Here is a 21,724-nt window from a genome sequence, read left to right on the forward strand (position 1 = left end):
GGTTGAGCCTTACAGACTTGTCTTCCTCCATTTTCAACCACTTTGCAACTACATATCCAAAGTGAAGGGGCAGGGACAGCACAGCTAGGGGTGAGCAGTGGGACTGTGGCTAGTGCACAGGCTGAGCTAATAACCTGCTTCAGGTTGTGGGATCTGCGTCACAGCTGATTAACATGTCACAACTTCCAGAGAGCAGTCCCAGAGTTTGCTTTCAGTTACTCCCCTCTCCTCTTGTAGATCTTTACAGAAAACACAGTTGTCTAGAGGATTATGTCCTGGCCCCAGGCTGATAAAAAATGAATGGATTTGCTTCCATGAACAGGTTCTGTGTGGATCTGGGCTAGGAACAGATGTAGCTAGACTTTTGCTCTCCAGAAAGAAAAGGAAAAAAGAAAAAAGAAAGAGAGAAACACACAGCATGTTAAAACTTGAAATCTGATTCTTTACAGGTGGATTTGGATTTAAAATGTTCATTGTTTCTCTGTACTACCAGACCAAGACCATCTGTAGTCCTTATCAAACAGTCTAATTTGGATGTTGTAACCAGAGATTAGATTTCTTTCAATATCATGCTTGTGTGTTTTAAATAATTTGCCAGATGAGGAGAGAAAACATCCTGTATTCTTTGTTAACTCAGAGAATATATGATCCCAAAAAGTAAAGCAGAGAGACAATGAAGGACAAATTAAACATTATAAAGAAAGTCTTCTAACTAATCAGATCAAATATTCTGAAGTAAACAGGTTTAGGACACTTAGGAAAAACAGTAAGACAGAAGCACAACCAATGTGTGATACAGGAGTTGACACGTTTCCACTTCCAAACCATAGCTGCAAAGCAAAATCAATTACTTTTTTTACTTTTCTTAAAACTAATAGTAATAGAGTAAATCCCACAAGAAATTAGTAACATTTTAGTTCTGTTTGGGATAAGAAAAACCTTTCCAAGAGGAATCCCAATTTACATTTGTAATTTTTGGTCTGCCTTCTCTATGGTCTTGAAATTCATTGGCTCTTCAAGGATCTTTTCCCTTTAATAATACATGTGTACTCTTTGTGGGGGAAAAAAAGCAAAACAGAACAGTGATTGCAGAGACACTTACATATTATGTAGGAAATAGTTTCTGCCTCCAACAGCCAGAGGAATTAGGACGCTCAAACCACCCTAGTACAAGTGCATGACCATATCAGCACACTGTGTCAGCAGTAGAGTTCACAGGTGAAGGCAAGTAAAGCCTTTTCTTTCTTCATCTACCCTGACCTTCACCCCAGGTTTTTAACTTTCCTGCATTTTTGCTCTTTGGAGGCTTGAAGAAACAAAACAATCAGGAAATAAGACCCTTCACAGGCTATTTTGCCTCAGTGTTTTGGGACTGATACCAGAGACCAGCTGTTTGCCATGTATGTTCTGGGTTCCTTGTTAGTTGATGTGATTCTGCCCATGCTGAGGTCTTCCTCCAGCTTAGCAATGGAAGAGTGATGTCCAGATGTCCATGAGCTGATACTTACCTGCAGCTGAACTGTGTTTGTTGTGATTTCAGGAACAAAAGATGCTTGAGCCTACGTGGTTTTGGAATGTGACAGTTTTTGCCTGTATTTCTGCATGGCAGGGCTGTGGACCATACAGAAGCCTGAATTTCTGGGCACGTGGCTCTTTCCCAGCTGGTGTTAACCAGTTTGCTGTCTTTCACATGTTTGCACATCCCCTGTGGGGCAGACTGAAGCCCTTGAAATAAGATGATTTATTCTCCTAATAGCCCTTTATAAGCAGCCTGAAAAGTTACTTTCCTGGTTTAGAGGTGAAAGGGCAGAAAAGCATGTGTTTACTCAATGTTAACTCCCAGCATGCTAATGAAGAAGCCAGTTGTTTTCAGTGCTCCTTGTAGCTGGTGGACATCAGATTGTGATTTAGGGGGAGCACACCAAAGTGTCACTAGTCTTTCCTGGTGTCTGGGCGTGTCTGCCTGAGCCTTGTGCTGCTCTGCCCGTCACCATCTCTGAGGAACAAGTATCAGGTGCAGACACAGAGGTGTTTTGGTGGCAGCACCCTTACACAAAGATCTGACATGGTCCAAAGAGAAACTGGCTGCCCTTTTCCTCTTTCTCCAGATGCAGGGCCTTAGCAAATCATGGAGAGGTGCCCATGGCCAGAGAGGGCATCTGTTGCATGTGTCTGCTTCTGAGGTCTTGATCAGTCAAATTGAGAGATACAGCAAGGCTGGAAGAATAGATCAGCAAGAGGAGGAGGAGGAGGAGGAGGAGGAGGAGGAGGAGGAGCAGGAGGAGGAGGAGGAGGAGGAGGAGGAGCAGGAGGAGCAGGAGGAGCAGGAGGAGGATGATAAAGGCTCTAGACCTATTTTGTAAATCCAGTGCCTCCCCAACAGGACCTTGGACCATCAATGGACGGAATAGGATTTTGGTCTAATTGGATTTCCCCTCCACCACCTCCTTGTCCACATTTGTTCAGCACTTTGAGGGTTCCTCCACAGAGGCTTATGAAAATAAGGCAGGTGGAAGAAAGATACGGTTTCATCTGCTTCTGCTGCTTCCCAAGAGAAATGAGGTTGTCTCTTCCCAGCCACTTTTTCATCTGGTTTTAGCAGTACCTCATCTGTCGTGTATGGCAAAAAAATTTCCTCCTTCCCTTAAGATTCCAGTACTTTCAAAGAGAGCACACAGCCTACAGTTTTGTACAGTAGAGGAGATCAAGCCCAGATTTCATTTAATCTGAAATAGATGCATGCAGTTACAAGGAGGGTTTTTTGTGGGCTTGTTAATGTGTTAGAAGAAGAAATTCTGATAGTAATCCCAGCATAAGCCTTTGTGTCCTCACAGAAACCTTAGAAAAGGCTAGAGAGTCTGGATGTACTGTAACTACAAAACGTTACTGGATTCTTTACCTCCATGCACTTTTAGTGTCACCACAGTAAGCTACATGGAAATCAAAAGAAAGAGAAAGAAAATAGAAGAGCTGTTAGGATTCTTCTCACTGCAATTTTTAATGCAGCCTCATTTTAAGAAAGGGCTGATGAGAAAAGTTGCAGTTAGTCCAGCTGGGTACTCACATGCTCAGGTACCCAAATTCATTGATCAGCTCAGATATCCAAAAGCAGTGCTTGACGTCAACGGCCTGCAAGCCTTTGGCAGCATGCCATCCATCTCATAAATCATTGTTCTTTCACTGAAAGCTGCCAACTACTACTGCCATGAGAGATTTCTGTTGTGCATGAATGTCCAAAAAAAAAACGTAGAAGATTAATTAAACAGAAGTAATAAACACTTGCCAGTGCCTTTGATTTCAGTGAAAGCTGTTCATACTCAACACCTATGAAAAAATATACTGTATGAGATCATTATTTAATTGAAGAAATATTTAAATAGAGACAGAGTCAAGGGAAAAAGCTGAGTTCTGGACTATGCTCAGTAAAATCTAGCCAAACTTTTTTTTTTTTTTTTTTTAATGTGGTAATGTGCTGATTCTAAGGAATGAGAGAATTGATCCAGACTCATGAGCTGGGAACTGGGAATTGCATGTGATGTGTGTTTCCACATGCTTAAATGTCCACCTGGAAGTGCAATCTTTCATTTAAGAAAAGTTTTGCAGACATTATATTTAGTAGGCAGGAAACCAAACATATGAGTTTAAGCACTCCAAGGGACAAAAATAGCACTCATATATGAAGGTTCTGAAGATCCATAAGTCTTGGGATCCATAAGCACCCTTCTCTTTCCCATATATATCTTTTCCTTTTCAGGGTTTGCTGATCCTTCAAAACAAGTATTTAGAACACTGAAGTCTGTTTTACAAATTGGCTGTAAGCTTAGTGGCCGAACGTACTCTTTAGAAACTAAAAAATCATAATTGTGGACATATTGTCATAGTCAGAGATACATTTTCTACTTTTTTCCTTACATTTTTACATAAGTATCTTTCTTTTAATTCTATGAGCTAATAATCTCTTGCAGTTTTTAATTTACCTTGAACTCTCTCACTCAACAGACCATTGCCAGAATGCATGCCACTAACTGGAAAATTCCACTTGATTTTCTTGATCTGAATGAGATCCCACTTTTTGAAATCCCATATTTTGTGAGGTCACTGTAAAAGGATCGTGGGTGGCAAACATGATCTGCATTCATGATTGTTTGCTGTAAGTGTTACTTTTATTGTAAATTTAAAAGAATTCTGGAGAAGATGATGTCACAAAATGACATTGTATCATAACTGGGGAGGGATTGAAGGAGCATTACTAGTCTGCAATGTGTAGGCTGCAATGTATGAAAGCACAGGCTGAACCAGCACTTGATTTATCAGACAGTAAAATCAGTCCATGGGTAGGGAGCTGGAGCAGAGCACAAAACTTGGCAGTGAGCTGGTTGTGTTTTAGCAGGGGCAGGAAGGGCAGGAAGGATTGGCGTATCTGGGAAATTTCTGTCCTTGATGAGCAGGGCTGGAATTACCACACAGTCAGAGGATGCTCCCACAGCTCTGCTGAGTGTAGCTTGGCACTGAACACAGCAGGACCAGGTGACCTAAGCTTCTCCAGATCTGCTTACTGAAGTTTGACTCTGGACAGGGCTTTTCAAGGCATTTGAAAGCCTGTGAGAGTGAGATTCAGTCCCTTTGCCTACCAGTGGGTATTCCTTGTACACCTTTTGGGAAGGTATGTGTGCATGTTGCATCAAGGTAGTGTTTTAAGCAGGCTCTCCAGGCATAGGGTTGAAGCCCAAAATTTAATTAATTTTATTATTTAACAGACTAAGAAAGGGGAGCTCTTTCTTCAGCTTCCTTACTTCATTGCTGGAATTAGCTCAGACAATTGCCTCACTTCTTCTGACACCTATTACTTGGTAATTTCCTCTCATAATGTGCCTGTCACTCTCTGCTCTCTACTGAAAATCCAGAAAGGCCTAGTTAAGCGCCATGAAAAAAAAATGCACAGAAAAGCTGAATTTCCAAGTTTGAATCCAAAGCAATAAGCTCTAAAATGCCCTTTTCTCAGACTAAGTAGCTGAACTGAGGCTTTTCTTTGTGACCCTTTATTTAATACCATGGACATGTTCTGTATCAAGATATAACCAGACCTGTCTCAAGAGAGCAGTCAGTCTAGGAGACGAGCCAGGCACACCAGAACATGCAGGGGATGCAATTACTGATGGATCTGGTTACTGTGTCAAGCCTGCTCCCACACATGAACCGTCTCCCAGCCTCTCTACCTAGACCTGATTATTCACTTCTCCTTCCTTCCAGGCAGACACATACCTGCAGGTAGGGAAAGAGGGCAGCCCTGTTCATGTTGGTTGGAGAGAAGTTGTCCCTTTGCCATCCCAGCACACCTCTGCTGCTGCACACCTGGCTGGCATGGGCGGGAGCAGGCCAGCATTTGCCAAGGTGTGGTGCTGCTGGAGCCCACAGACACTCCTCCTGTCCTTGCCTCCTGTAACTGCCAGGAGGGCATGCTGTGGGCAGGGAGGAGAAAGGGAAGTGCCTTCAGCTGGTGAAGAGAAGGGCTGCAGGGATGACTAGGGTGAAAATTGTGACAAGAAACAGATACAGACAAAATGGACTGCTGATTTGACATAGCCTAAAATAAACTGTGGGGTAGAGGGTGAAAAGATCTGTAAAAAGAAAGGGTAAGTGTTAAATGGTAACCAAATGTGTTCTATAGGTCCACTGTTGCAACAGTGAGAGCTAAACTTGGACTTCAGCTCCGTGTGGAGTCAGAAGTACAGTTTTAGGTAGCCATAATTCTTTTTGAGACTGGACCAATCTAGTTAGCAAATTTTAAGCAGTAATGCAGTTACAGATGAAACCCTGAAATTTGCTTTTTCCTGTTTTATCTCAAAGTGATAGCTTCTTCCATTTCTTTTTCAATGGGACACACTCCACCAGATCACACTGAATATGTGTGAAAGATGGGAGTTAATGAATGGCATCCTGTTCTCCCTCATTAGTAAAATGTGTCTGCTATTGACTTTGGGCCAAACACTGATCTCAGTTATAAGACAACAGACTCCTAATTCTAGTAGGAGTTCATACTGTTGCCATTTAAACGAAGAATTTAGGAAGAGACTGCTGAGACTCCAGTTTTGGACTCCCTAATTCAAGGCAGCTTCAAGGTAGATGAGCTTAGTTTCTCATGTTGGTCTAACCAAAACCAGCAGTGTGCCGTAGCAAAATGCTTCTATCTTTTGTTTTAGGAGAACCACTTTTTGATTATCTCAACCACTAAACCCTAAAACAAGGTTGGGAGTGGAGGGGGGGAAGAGGATGGAAAGCATTTTTGATACAATTTCTTAAAAAATTGGTATTACTTTTCAGACAGATGTAATGATGTCCATGACACAAGCAGCATATACTGCACCTCTCTGATAGAGACAAAAGGTGCTTGACAATGTACCTAAAAGATTTTTACAATTATTCAGTTCAAAGCTTTATATATGTTCCTTTTTTTGCCAATTTTTCATGTAGGGTATTTCACCATAATTTAGAGCAACTTTATAAACAAAATTGTTTCCTTGCAGCAAAAACTATGACTGTCAGTCTTCCCGTTTTTTTTTTCCAAAAAGTAGAGAAATAAATATTGATCCAACTCCTTTTCCAAATTGTTCACTTTCAAATCCCTACTAAAATATTTAACATTCTCCTTGCTGTCTCCTTCTTCATAACTGCTGTCCTTGATTCTTGATTTCTTGAAGCTTTTCTTTTGCTTTGATTACTAGTTAGGAAATAAAACTCAGGAACTGAAACATTGTTCCTTGTGCTTTTGGAAACACAAAATTGTTTAATATGTTCATCAGACTCCTTGAGCTTGTTTTTAGTTTTGCAAAATATAAAAATGGGGTTTTTTCATTTAATTTTTTCTAGTATCATCTCTTAATGGATATCCCTTTGGTATCCACATTTCTTCTGATCAGCATGAGTAATCAAGGGAAGATCCTATGCCACGGTAAATTTCTGCAAGACCACACACAGCTAATAGACCAGAGCAAGGAGAAACAAAAAAGTAGTTAAGCAAATGTATTTCATATAATTCTTAGTTTATCATCTGTGAATTCATTTTTCCATTAGTCAACTCTTTAATCAGAGCTATCATCCACTGATTTAACTTATCATACATATGAGTATTCTAATCTAGTCTTTGTTTTTATCCCTAGCTAAAAAGGAAAATTTTCATCTAGATGCTCAAATTTACTCATTTCCATGCCAGCACTGTCTCAAACTATTTATTTTTAAGAGCTGCTTCTAGCATTAAGAGCATTAAAGAAAGCTTCTCCAAGGACCACTCCTTATTGGTACATGTAAAGAAAGGCAGAGAAATCATGCAAAATTATCAGACAGAAGATGTCTCTGTCTCCCTTCCCCCTCCCTCAGTGGCATCAATTTCTTATTTCATTCAAGTTATAAGTGACTTTGGCAGATAAATTCTCCTGCACTGTTTGCCCTTTTGTCTTAAAGCAGACTCCTTGTGCAGCAAAATGCAATTTCATCCTATTCAGTGAGTTTCATAAAGGCCATGGAAAATTAATGGCATCCAGAGGTCACATCTACAGCACTGTGAGAGTAAGAGATTGCACAAGCCATGTGACTTAGCTCACCACGGGCATGTTACCAACGCAAAGCTTTCATTACCTCCATGATGTGGCCGCTGCCAGTAACAAAATGTATGGCTTTGGTGGAATGAAGCAATGTTCAGTAAGTGGAGGAAGACAGCAATGTCTGCCCCAGCACTATCTGTGTCCTGCTGACCAAGGTTAAATAAGACAGACAGCTGACATAGGCCTCTGATACAAGAGGGAAGTTGGAAAAGACATGAAGTCAGCTTTGCTTGGCTGTAAGAGAATCACACTGAAGAAAGAAAAATCATTCTGTTTTGCCCTGACATACTCAAACTTTGACTTGTCTTCACTGACCTTGAAGTATTTTCCAGCAAGGAAATGCATCCTGTAAAACACAGGTTTAGGCTAGAAGTGATGTTCTTAATTTATATTTATTGAGATCTCTGTGCCAGGAAGCTTGCTAAGTTTCTGCAGGTTGTGGATTGGTAAGGAAGGCTGCAGGAGAGGGCTGACAGCTGAAAGGGAATAGGCACCACTCCCCAAAAGCAGCTCCCATAGTTCTCAGGTGCAGCCTTGTGCCAACAGCAGCAGCTCTGGCAGCACAGAGATGTGATACCTGGACACAGCCACAAGACTGCCAGACATGCCAGGCTGGCATCCTAGTCCTTTCCCCTGCACTCTTTCCAACCCTGAAGAAAATCAACCATTTACTACTTTTGTCCTGTTAAAAGGCTCAACCCTCTCTCAAAATTTGTAAGAGTAACAGAAATTGGCCATTACTAAATCCTTTATCCTTTCACAGGCTGGTAAGATGCTCCTTACAGTTCAATCTGCATCATTATTGAGTACAGTAGCCAAGGAACCTTTGAAAGCAATATTTACAGGCAGTTTGCAATGGATTGCAATGTTTTCCTGGCTATGGTAAAATGCTGAATTAGTGCAACCAGCACACAACATAGACAGAATCCCTTCAAAATTTATTTCCTTCTTCAAGCTACATTTTAGCTTTCACTTGGAAGGAAAAAGGGAAAGTCTAGCTGTTTGGATTGCAATGCAAGATAAGCTCAAAGGCTTATCAACAAAACAATAAAGATACCTAGTGAATTATATATATATATATATCCTGCTGTTCTAAACTAAACTCAGGGGTTTTTAAGATTGTCTTAGGGTTTTTAAACAGCTCTGACTTTTCATCTTGTTTTACCTCATATTAGAAGATACTATTTTTAAAAAAAGCCTGCATCCTCTGTGTCCTCAGGAGAGCTCCACTGCTGTCCCTGTCAAGTATTCGCCTATGATGTTGGCCCTGAACACTTGGTAGCTTCCCTTTTCACTGATTTGTGCAAATTTTCTGTCCTGTCCACAAGACTTTCAGGAGCTTCTCTCTCTCTTCCTGTCCTTAGGTTGGTACATCTGCCCAATAACTGTAACATGTGAAGAACATTCTGCTTTTTGATGTAAAGAACACCAAGTTTTGCTGGGCCCAGGTGTCCTATTCTCTTCCAGTCTTTGGGTTATCTTTTGGGCTTTGTTAAATTGCTGGCTGAAACCCATGGAAAAATGCTATTTGACAAGCAATGAGATGAGGGAAATCCCCAGGGTCTCTCTTGCAGTGTGGTGGACAGCAGTTTTCTGAGTCACCTGCAAGAGGCAGTGACACATTTGATACTCAAGGTTCCCATTAGCAGATTTCTTTCTTAAATGTACACCTTGTGGCACTACAAAGTGGATGGGTCAGTTGAGAAACCATAACAGTTCAGCTGTAGACTGAAAGAAGATTTAAAGACAAACCCACCTAAGCATTAACTAATGAAAATATACTTCATTTTGATACCAAATGGCTCAAAAAGTTGTGAGCAAATGGAGTGCTTGGAAGGTCATTGGTAGGGTACCATGTACACTAACAGTTTTCTACAAGGAACCTTAGAGATTAGTCTCAGCTTGCAGAAGAAAGGTGAGCCTCCATCCTTCTTTTAGGCTCCCTTCAGGTACTGGAAGGCCACAGTTAGGTCACCCTGAAGCTTTCTCTTCTCCAGGCTGAGCAAACTCACTTCTTTCAACTTTTCCTTGTACATGAGATTCTCCATACCAGCAAAGAATCCCTTTTAAATCTGAAGAGCAAGAACCAACAATAGGACTGCCTTAGCAACTCGTGTTATGCTAGAAAGGCAACTGCCACATGTACACAGGGCAGTTCTTTTGGCTATGTGTCTGAATGCATTGTTGCCACATTTCCGCCCTTAGCTGGACAAAAATCTTTGCTTTCTGTAGAAAGTATGATGTTCGTCTGGACTGTGTGTTCTCTCCTTCAGTCAGAGCCTGTCTTGTCCTGATCAGGCTGTTGAACCATTTTCTCATTCCTGCATATTCATCCTTTCTGCAGGTCTGTATCCGCATGAATACATGAGTATAAAAGTGGCTCTATTAGCACAGCAATTGCCTGGAATCTGTTAGTATTTCATTATAAATCCAATTTTTGACAGATTTATAACCAGATTGCAGAAATTAACTGCTGGAGGAAATGTGCCATTTATTCTTAACAAGAACACATTTTATTTTTCTGCAGTGGTTGTTACTAGACTGTTTTTTAGAGGCTGTAAAAATAATGTTACGCTTGTTTTCATGTATCTCTTTTTAAGTGAAAAAACTTCAACTTTTTCATAAACATTTGAAAACTGTTTGGTACAGTAACATGTTTATTGCATAGTCCTCTCTGATGTTTCTTGAGAACAGGAACTGATGAAATGGCATTAGTGTATCAGCACATTAAAATACAGCTTAACTGAAGAAACAAGAGCTGAATAAAATAAGGTTAGCAGATAAAAAAAATAATGTCAGAACAAACAGTGTTGTTGATAGATCAAAGGTAGTCCTTGCTATTGCAACAAATATACTACTATATTAATTTTTTAGAAAGCCCAGATTGACAGCAGATGGACAGCATTCCACCGCTCTTGCAGTAACTTCTGAAGTTTTGCTGCAATACTTTTATCAGTGAGCCCAAGGTGAGCTACTGCACACCTTTTAATGCAGGCAGTGGAAGAAGTGGCAGGAGTGAGGGCAGGGGAAAGAGAGCAAACTGTCAGGACTGGTCTGGGTGTAAGAACTTGCTCCTCTGCAGTCACAGCTGCCGTCTGCAGCAGTTCACAGAGGTCCTGGGCAGAGTTCAGTGAGGACACTGAGATGCTGCCTGCTAATGTGACTGCTCCTGACACATCACGCAATCCTTGGAAGCCTGTGGGAGTCAGTCACACCAGGACTACACTACACAGTTACAAAAAAATTATTTCAGGCTAGGCAACCTGAAATCTTTCTGCTTTGCCCTACTAGTCATGTTTTCTAGGCCATTCTTGTTTGTCTTTTTACTGTCACGAGTATGGTTTCCCTGAGTGCCACTTCACACACACTCATTCTCAAGGAGCACTATAAACAGTGACAATTTCATACCTCCAGGCAGGAAATTAGGGAGGGAAATGAGAAAAGGTTCCCTTGCTGCAGAAAGCTCTTTCTTCGATAGGAGTTTGAACTGCTTTGACAGTTTGCAATGAAAGGACCCTGCTTAAAGAGTCCAAAGGATCTTGGCAAGGCATAACCTAATAATGTCTCTCTCCACCACTCTTCTCTGGAGAGAGAAATTGCAAACAAGAGAGTGGTAACTGTATTCTTCAGAAACAATGGGTCCCATGGCTATGCTGGTGGATAACACAGTCAGAATTTCCCTCTGCAGCCACCCAGAGAGGAATTTTCTCTGTGGTCTCAATGAGCAGTTCCCAAGGAGGACAGAAGACTGGAACCTCTAGCATAACCTGCATAAGAGACCTAACAGCTCTGTCTGAGATTTTATCATACCTTTTTCCAAGGGAATTGACTCATTTTAAATTGAGATACTATTTTTAACAGCAAGAGAATAAAGCCTGTCTTCCTGTCTACAGGTCATATATTTCAGAACTTTATTTTGAATTTAAAAAATTTAAAAATTTAAAATTTAAAAAAGTAAAAAATTGAAGGTAATGGGAATCTCTGGTGTAATACAAATATCCACGTAAACTGACAAATAAATCGAATGCATTAGAAAGGAAGCTGTCTTTGATAAGCATTCTTGTTCTTTGCTAATCTTCATACCTGCCTGTCTATTGGGAATCCTTTCTTGTAGGGCTTTCTTATCAAAGATATCAAAGAGATATTTGGCAACCTGTGAGCAACCCTTTGTGTTTTCTAGACGAGTTGCCTTTGCTGTATCTTTAACTCAGAACTGAAGGCATATTTCTGCATTAGTCTGTGTTCAGAGCTTGTGACAGGGCTACAATTATGTCTTAAATGCTAATCTCTGCTACTCTGCTCTTCCCCACCACTCAGGCTGGTTGAAGAGATTGAGCTTTCATTGCCTTCAGGTTTAGCACATCCCTTTCATGCCTCACATTTCCAGAGGCTTCCTCTCATGACCACCTCCCTGAAGCAGATGGCCGCAAGGAAAGCAGCAGATAGTCTTCTGTGCCTTGGGGATGGGGGCATGGGGAGGGAACGTGTCCTTAATGACTTTGAAGATGTGCTTTAAAGTCCATGTGAAAGCTTGTTTCATTGTGGAATTAGTAATCTATGTGTTTTTCACTGCAGAGTATGCAGTAGGAGACAGATTAATAGGTGCCTAAGAATCCTGGACTGGGCATTTAAAATTATTCAAGGAAAGGTTTCAGACACAGCCTCCTATTGCAAATTCATTTAACATGAGGTATTTCAGTGGGTAAATCTTGCTTTCAACAAGGCTAAACACTTAAGGCACCATGCTGAAATCCATTATCCTTCAGAAAAACTTAACAAAGACACAGGGGGAAACACGGAAGTGAATGTGACAATAAATTAAGAAAGTGCTTGAGTGCAATTTCAGATTTGTGTGGGCTTATTGGCTCACTTTTAGTTATATTCTTGCTGCAGTGCTTTTCTGAAAGAGGATTCATGACAGGGATTATCATGTTGAATTTATATGAAACCTAATTTGTAATAAAAAGCTTCCAGGCTTTCTTTCATAAGCCGCTAAATAGTCTTTATTATCCCTGCTTCTCTGTGAGTAGATAGAACTAAAGAGGTAAAGACATTTTGCAATGAACTGCACAAGTATAATTGGTTACTTGGAATTAATAAGAAAAATCCTACAGAGGAAAGAGGAATAAGAATAGACTTTGACTGACTATGTTATAATGGAATGAAATTATTTCAGTACTCAATGTGATAAGGAAGTAGTTATGTCAGTATCACTACATACCCATTAGGGCAAACTTGATGGTACCAGATGGAATCTGTAATACAATCCTCTGCCACAGTAACTTTCAGGAGGAGTAAGACAGCAGAGCTACCTGGGCTGAATCTAACTGCAACTAATCAGACCTAGATTTTTTACCATTATTTATTTGAGTAATTGAATGTTGGTTACAGCACAAGTGAGCTAAATGATCAACCCTCACAGAAAGCATCACATGTGGACTGGAATAGAGAAAAAAAAAATCCAGAGTTTGCATCCCGAGGCAGGGAAAGCAGTGGTAGTATAGCTGTATTTGCTGTCTCATTTCTCAGGAAGCTTGCTGCCCTGCCAAATCTGCAGTTGAATTTGGGTAGCTGGCAGGGCCTTAAGATAATGTTCAGATTCCCTCTGGACATTTTCTTGAAGGACAACAATCTGTCTTCATAATCTTCATAGTCTTTGTGTGCTTGTCCTTTCAGTTCTGTCAACGTTCTTCTTCTCTGCTTTTTAAGTGAAAAGTCTTCCTGAGTTAAAACCTTTGGGTATGGTGGTTTCCTCTATACAGAAATGATGTTGTTTGGATTAGGGTGCCCCCCACACTGCCTTGCAGAACCAGGACATTTGGGACTTGAGAAAAGAGCCTATGTTCTCTGCTTTGCTGTCTTGAGTCCAGTCCTCCTGCCAGCAGTTTGATTTCCATATAGATCCAATCTCTCCAGGCTGCAATGCAGCTGCAGATGGGTGCAATAGCACATTTCTTATTGATTAGACAGGACCATGACAACAATGGAAAAACTTGATCTGCCCAATGATTTGGTGCAGTCAGTTCTCCTGAGGTTGGTACCTATGCCTTGGCACTCAGCAGAAGATGGCTTCTCACTTGTCCAATAACTGTTTTCTCATGAGTGTAATCGCTCCCTTGGGAGCAGGACCAACAGGAGAGGAACTGGACAACCAAGGCAGCTCTTGCTTTGTGAAGCTCCACCTCCACTCTAAATCTCCTTTTCAGTTTCGACGGTCTCCTCTGCATCTGCCCAGGTGGCCAGCAGCCTGAAGAGACCTTTCAGAGCTCTATAGAAGAGCTGTGAGATACACAGAAGTAAGACACACATGATGAAGCACCTCCTAGCAAATGTATTAATGGTTGTTTAGCATGGGCTCAGTCCATTATTCAAGACCAATAAGTTATGTACCTTACCTTGCTGCACAGTGAACATGGAAAAGAGGCCTTGTGGCCTCCAAAACAAGGTGAGCCAGGAATACTTTCCTAAAACCTTCACTCAGGTTTTTCTGCATGATGGGATGTTCTCCAGTGCAAAGGACTCCTCACTGGATAACATTCATTTAACATTCATTGTATCATGACATTTGCATTCGGCTCCTTGTCTGCTTTGATCTAAAGTCTCTGAATTTTCAGACCCTCCCACCCATTCCTGGCACTTGCAAGGTTGTCTCCCAATAGTAAAAGCACTTCCTTCTCTGGCTTGTCTGACCACTTCCTGTCAGTTTAGCATTCCTGAGCTTAGACTTGTTTTTCCTGCATTTGTCCAATCTATGTATATTTCCTCTGTACCTCCTTTCTTTTCTTTACCTTCTGTCCCTTCCTACCACACACAGAGTTTTCCTCTTGGGATGCTCTGGTCTGTCACTGCCTTGTGTTTCACCATTCATGTCTCCCTTCACCAGGTGGGGAAAGTTTTCTAAAGGCTCTTACAAACCTTTCACTTATCACACCGCCCTCAAGTGCAAGCTGACATCTTTCATGGCAGTGAAAAACTATGCCTTGTCTCAAAGCTCAGTTTCAACCAGGTCTTTCCATTCACTGGTGAATTCCACAGCCTGTGTTTTCCACAAAAACTTTCTGCAAACTTTCTTTTGCAAGCAGTAATTGCATTTCTTCACTAACAACTTGTGAACTTCATGTGTCTGTGCCCATGCTTTCTACCATCTCAAAGTCAAATGAAGCAAACAAAAATTGTTCTTGATCAGCAGTGTTTAGCATGTGTCACCTCTTGACCCTCTGTGGTGAGCCAGATGCTGTGCAGGTCTCGCAGTCGCGCGCCTGCCAACTGGGTCAGTCTGTTGGCCTATCGGGGAGGAAGCCATCGGGTGGTGCAGCAAGCTGAAGTGTCTGTGCTTTGTTTTTCTTCTTTTTTTTTATTTTTTTTGCTTTGCTTTGCTAAGGTTGGATTTGTGAAAGAAAACCACCACTGAGTCCGTGTCATAGGGGGAAGAGAGACATGCCGCCTTGGTTCAGCAAGAGTTTATGTGCTCTCAATCTTTCCTGAAGTTTCTATCTTGCAGACCCGGCGATTTCCTGTTTCCTTCTTGCTGGCCCTGATCTTCATAGAGATAGTGCCAAAGTGAGAAAGTACTATCTTGGAGCCAGAGAACAATTCCACTAAGTTTTAAGCACTTAATTCCAGCTGCTGGCTGAACAGATCCTCCTCTCCTGTGGAGGTCCCAGGAATCTGTTACACTTCGTGAAGAGAGAAGCTGAAAAAAAATTTTAACTGGATTGAGCAGCCAGTTTAGGGTATTAAATCACAAAAACAATGTGAAAAATTCTGAGCAGCCCCATGAAATAGACTGTAAATGTCTCATGTGGAGACTTGGTTGTTTTGGAGGGTTTTTCCCTCTGGTGTTTATCTGTTGGTGTTGGTAGGTTTTTTAAACCTTTGGTATGGTCAAAGCTACATGAATACAGTTCCAGGTCTGAAACAATTAAGTGTGAAGGACAGTATGAAATACATCTTTTAAACACCTGGTAAAATGGAAAGTCTTGTCTCTTCAGAAACAGCCTAATTTTTGATTACTCTCAGGTTTTGGCTTCTCTTCTCCCTGAAAGTAGCCATATAGGTTCTGCTGCCCACAGTTACACTGGAACCAGCAGCTTTACTCATTCAGTGCAGTACAGAAATGCCAAAGTTTTCTGTAATGTAAGTACCTTACAAGTTGGATTCATCAGGGAAGTCAGAGAGAGTTGAAGAGGATCAGTACTCAGCAGGAAGAAAATGTAGGTGGTTTCATGGAGGTACAGAGGAATTAAGTGCTACAGCCAGGGTTACACAGGGAATCAACATACCCTACAGATCAGGGATGTGCATCCCTAGCTGCACATCAGCAAGTCAAGAGGGAGCGGGACTGTGCTTTCAAAGAAATGAATGAACTTCAAGTGTAGGAATATGAGTAAAACTGGCTTTCAGCTGGGAGCAGACACTGTTGCCCCGAAGCATGTTTGCGTGCACCTCCTTCTCTCCCTCAGTCCGTCCTTCACTCCATGCAGGTCCCTTTCTCACCACCAGCGTGAGCCACAGGTTCACAAAAGGAGACTGGAAAGGTGTCCATTTGCAGTCCAATAAGGTGGGATATTTATCTCCAGTAAGTGGCCTCCCAGTGAGAATGGCAAACTTTCCTTTGTGCTGCAGATGCCACTTTGCCTCCACTGAGTCATAAGCATCTCACTAGCTACCTTGTATGACTTTGAATGTGTCCTCTGATTTTACACCACCTTTGCAGAAACTCAATTCAAAGAGGCATGGATACTATTCTGTTTAGGTTGCAAAGCTCTTCCCTCTTAGTCTGAATTGAGTAAGAGGTCCCTTAGGGCTCCTCTCAGTGGACTGTCTAGTCTGTGCAGGGTCTGGGAGTCTTGGTGCTGTAGCTGCTAAACATCAGAGAGTTTTTTGGAAAGCAAGAGAGAGAAAGAGAATGCATTTTTCTGTTTCAGACCAGAAAAAAAGTGTCAGAGATTCCCCAGGTAAGAACAGAATTACCTGAAGTTTTGTCTGCTTGACATGAAATGAACCTAAGGTAGTTTTACAACAGTAATTCACCTTTTTAGAGAACTGCTTTTGTAAAATGGAATGGCTTCTATTTTTCTTCTTGTTAATGTCTTTAGGCAATTCCCATGGATGGGAGCCGATCTCATTGTTTTTCAGAGCCATGTGAATATTTGCTTTACAAGTAGTGACCTTGCTCACACTGCCTGTAGTTGCTTTTCTAAATATGGTGTTTCTGCCTTCAGGGAAGGGAGAGGGGAAGGTAAACTATGCAGTGATTTCAGGTATTCTCTCATGCATGACATTTTCAAATCGTGATTTGCCTGTAATGTGTGCCTTAGTCCTTGCAGCAAGCTGAGTTAGAAAAAAAAAAAGCTTTTCTCTCTTGTGCTTGTACAGTTGAAGAAAACATTACAAAAAAGACAGTAGGTACAAATTTTGACTATGTGGAGAAGTAGCAGTGTACAGATACACATTGTATATCTGTGTGCTTTACCTCATCACTGCTGGTCATTCCCACTAAACATCATCCAAGACCATTTCTCCTGGAGATGTACAGAAAGGCTATATTTTGGGTCTAGTTATGGACTGCATGAAATGGACTCTGATGAACACCTGCTCTGAAACACAACATTTCTTCCGTTATGTGGCTTTAAGTGAAACCCAAACCCATAGTTAGTGTTTCTTGTGTTTAATCGGCAAAGTAGGCTTACAGTGCATACAGTGAATGCTGGCCATATGCCATAAAAACTATGCATACTTTGCAAAGAAAAATTGATATCAGAGCTAACTCCCGGTAGACCTTTTTCCTCTCCTCAACTCATTACAAAGCTCAAGCAGACAGGGACTATGGTGCCAGCAGATCAGTAATGCAGAGGAAATTCTTGTTCAAGATTTATACAGCAGTTTTGAACATGTGATGCCCAAAACATGGGTGAAGATACTCCTCACAAATATATGTGAAGCCCTTGTCTCATGAGATTCCTCTGAGAGCTGCAGATTGTTCCCATCTCTAGTAATCACTTCAGAGCAATTGCTGCTGTCCAAATCTGACTTATATCAGTTGGGAAATCACTGTTAACTTTGAAACTCTATGGTGTCCTGGTTTTGACTGAATTTCTGCTTAAAGAAAAAATAAGTGAGATTATGGAACAATTACAGACACTACAAGTCCGCTTGTTACTGCATCTACCTTCAACATTCAATTTAAAACATTACATTAGCCAGGAGGGTAGCAAAATGGTGGGCTTTCTTTTTTTTCAAAAATGTTGCAGACAATATTGCTGGTTTTCCCCTTCCAAATTAATGCACTAACTTTCTGAGCTCAGGGACATCCTCAGGGTATTTGGCTCACAGTTTGAAGTGTGTCCTTTATTAAGGGATAGATAGTTTATCAACAGTGATAAGCTTAATATTGTTTGTGTGTTGAGACTCACAAAGGCTTCAAAGTATGCATTAGCTGTACAGATGGAATTTGTTCACCCACATTGTTACATCCTAGGACATGGTATGACACAGCCTGTCGTGTCAGGCATCTCCTTTACAACAATAATCCAGGCTCCTTTCAAACCAGCAGACAAAGAAAGGCTCTTCTACAAGGGAAATCTCCCCATCCTAAGGGAGGGGAGATCCTCAAGGATGGTGGTCAAGCCTCTGGCATCAAGTACAGAGGACCCTTCACTGCTGAGCGGATGGCAGTCTGTAGGCCAGCCTTTTGTCAACATCGGGTGCAAAGTCTGTTTGAACTGGTGCTAGCTGAAAGAGTGTTAGACTACTCTTAAAACATGACCCCTTTTCCTGCCCCTAGACCAGACATAAATTTATCCTGGTCTGAGAGGATATAAATCATGCTTTGAGGGGCCAGGAAAAAGGAATGTGTTATTAAGAGGAATCTGTACTCCATGTTTGCATTTAATTAACACTAAGAGGCCCCAGTCAAGATATCAGGATCTGTAGAGAGGTGACACAATGTGTGGATGCAAGTGAGAAGCAGGAGGGAGCTTCAGTTTTGGAATAGGTCACTAGAAGGTTTTTCCTGGCCTGTTAGAGGAGAGCAACCCATACAAGTAAGGCAGCATGGAAGAAAGAGAAAGAAGGCAAGGTGGTGTACTCTCCCAAGTACCGAGTGCTAAAAATGTGTTTACCTGGAAGATAATGTGAAATGCATAAAAATGAAATGTGACAAGGATTGTATCATACTATAGTTTGAAATGCATAAGTGGTATTTGCTCATTTGCTCTGCTAAAACCAAGTTTTCTTCAGATTCAGTGTGCACAGGAAATGGTAGAATATCACACGCCACCTATTATAAGCATATCCCTTGGGTGGCTTCGTGTTAGTAAAGGTTTCAAATATCAGACAACTTTTCTGTAGGTATTTGCAGCTTTTTAGTCAACTCCAGTGAAATCAGTCAATAGGTAGTAGCATTGTTTCACCTCACAGTACAAACTGTCTCTCAGAAACAAAACTATTGGGATTTTTTTTTATCACAGTAGCAAAATTCCTAACTTCTGTATGTTTGGAAACAAACAAACACCATGAAAGAATCTCCACCACTTTTTACAGTTTGCAGGTAGTGACTTCAGTTAGTTTTAGCCATTTAAAATGTATGGGCGTATTGTCAAGAGTTTAAATGTCACCTGCAGTCAATATGGGCAGGCTGTCACCACCAAAGGGGCTTATCCCTCTCCTTGGGGGGATAAGTTGAGTTGCTTTCTGTGAGCTTATGAAGAGCATATCCTTGACATAAATTGCATTGGCAAATCCTAAGTCTGTGTTTGCTTGTCTTTCCCTGGCAGCCTCCCTAAAGGTTGCTAAATAAACAATGCTCCTGCCTTCTCTAGATATTCCCTAAATACAGCAGGGAGTAAGCTACAAAGCACTGTGGTCAGGGTGATACTTTCATTTAATAGCAATTTAGACACCTCATGGTGTTTAGCGGCACTGGTGTCCCAAAACCTCATGCTCATCTCAAGCAGATGAGCCCAACTGCAGAAGATGCAAGGCTAGCCTCTGGATCAAAGATTCCAGTGGACACAATGGTGGCAACTGTATATGCACAGGAAGAAACAAAACCTCCAACCTCCCCTTTCTTTTCCTCCTAGAGAATCAACCCAGGGTAGCCACAGCTCTCATTTATGAGCAAGGAAAGAGACACTCAGAATTTAGCCATTCACTCTCTCTCTGGAGAAGGAAGTAGCTGGACTGAGCTCTTGAATAAGCACAGGGCTTCAGGTTAAGCTTCAGTGAAAAATACCTGCCCCAAGGCAATACCAGGAGGAAATATCATCCAGGACCGTATTTTATTGGACTCTAAGCAATCACTAATGACCGTCACACCCCAAAATCACTTGAATGCAATTCATGCAGTAAAAGTTACTGCACATAAATTGCACATTTTCAAGGAAACACATATGAGTGTTGCAAAAATTTTAGGCCACTTCATGGACAGGGCTAGGAAAACCCTCACTTCCTCCCAGTGTGGGGTTCCTTCACTTCCTCCACTCTCTGGCAATCAGCAAAACACAGGGTCAAGTGATTAGTGCTTGTGGTAGCAGCAGATAGAGAGCTCAAAGGGCTTGCCAGATCCTCCCTAGCCTTACTTCTTCCCTCACATACAAGTACACTTACCAGTCAGAAAGGAAAACAGCCACTGATCTGTGTTTTCATTCTTATCTTTTGCAGCCACTTCCACATCTACAACTGGGACAAGTCATCTCACAAAATGTGACATAAAGCAGAAAGCCTTCTGTGTAAATGGGGGAGAGTGTTACATGGTTAAAGACCTCCCAAACCCCCCAAGATACCTGTGCAGGTAAGAAATCGTATTTGTTTCTTTTGTTGGAGCCATCAGTTCTCACAAATGTTTTTTTCTTTAGAGGAGCACCTGAAAAATGTCTTCTTCTGAACTTGCATTTCTTCATTTTTTAACCATGTGGATGTGGAAAGAATGCCAAGAATAACCTCTGTGTTCTACAGAGGCATGTGAAACAAAGCGTAGGCTAACTGGCTGACACATCTACTTGATGGTGGCACAGCATCTTGTATTGGTGTTTATATGGCACAAAGTAACACAACTTGAGCCTTATGTTAGAAAAAATGAAACAGACACTGTAAACTAAATATTCTACATTTAGGGAGAAAAAGGGTGTGAAAATTGCATTGAATATTATACTTTGTATAGAAGAAACTGTTATTTTAATTGTCTGAGGTAGTAACTGAACAGTTTCTGGTGACACCAGATTCACAATTGTTGTTGTCTTTAATTGCATAACATCAGTGAATGTCATGGTCATGGTGGAGGTTACTATTTTGTGTGCTGATCTGGATTCATGAAATCATATGAATTTTGTTTAGTGGGGTGCTTGTGCACCTTTCTCAAGTCCTGGTTGTGCTGTATTGCTCTCCTGCAGTAGTCCTTTGCATCAGAGAACATCCATGAAGAGCTGCAGTACTGGAATTTATCTCATATCTGAGAGCATGTCATGTAGCTCTTACCCCTGAAGATGAACTAGTCACAGGGACTTCTTCACACTAACTTGAGAGGAAACTCAGCCTTTAAAACTTGGGAAGCATCCTTGGTACCTAAGAGGATTGGGTGAAAAGAGTGCACTTTTGTGAGGATATTACTGTTTTCAGACAAAGAGATAGTGGTTAGTGAAAACTGTAATCTGCTGAAACTGCATAATTTTTCAGTCTACTTGGACTAAAAATTAAAAAGCACTAATTGTAAAGACAGCTTTGGTAGGTGAGTTAGGTGAAGGTCTGAGATGCTTTCTTTAGGCCAGGAAGAAATTGACTGCTTGTCTTTGTTGGGTTTTTTGGTGTTTTTGGTCTTCGGGTTTTTTAAAGGAAAACAAACAAACAAAAGCCAACAAATCCCCACCAAACCTCGCAGTGTTCTAGCTTACCTGTAAGTTTCCTCTTTTTTTGTAGAAAGATGTTACCTGCACATCATGGACTTTGTTTTGCTTTGGATTTTCATGGATTGCTGTACTGCTGAAAGCAATGAATGCTCCATTGAATTTTAGAATCATTTTTAGCCAAAGCAAATATGGAAAAGTTATATGTGCTGTGGGTCGGAATTTTTTTTTTGAGAAAGAAAAAAAAAATATTTGTGTTAAATTTACATGGTTGTTGTAAGCCAG

The 21,724-nt window shown here is 41.2% G+C and overlaps 1 protein-coding gene across 22 annotated transcripts in view; it reads left to right on the forward strand.

Moving 5' to 3' along the window:
- NRG1 (neuregulin 1) overlaps positions 1–21,724 on the forward strand; it is a 444,984-nt gene that overhangs the window by 392,763 nt on the left and 30,497 nt on the right. For all 22 annotated transcript variants that reach the window (XM_064404531.1, XM_064404536.1, XM_064404537.1 and 19 more), the window contains one exon: positions 20,262–20,391. In XM_064404531.1, coding sequence (XP_064260601.1) covers positions 20,262–20,391 — 130 coding nt within the window. The remainder of the gene's footprint in view (positions 1–20,261; positions 20,392–21,724) is intronic.

The sequence above is a fragment of the Passer domesticus genome, chromosome Z (assembly GCF_036417665.1).
Source record: "Passer domesticus isolate bPasDom1 chromosome Z, bPasDom1.hap1, whole genome shotgun sequence".
NCBI classification, from domain to species: domain Eukaryota; kingdom Metazoa; phylum Chordata; class Aves; order Passeriformes; family Passeridae; genus Passer; species Passer domesticus.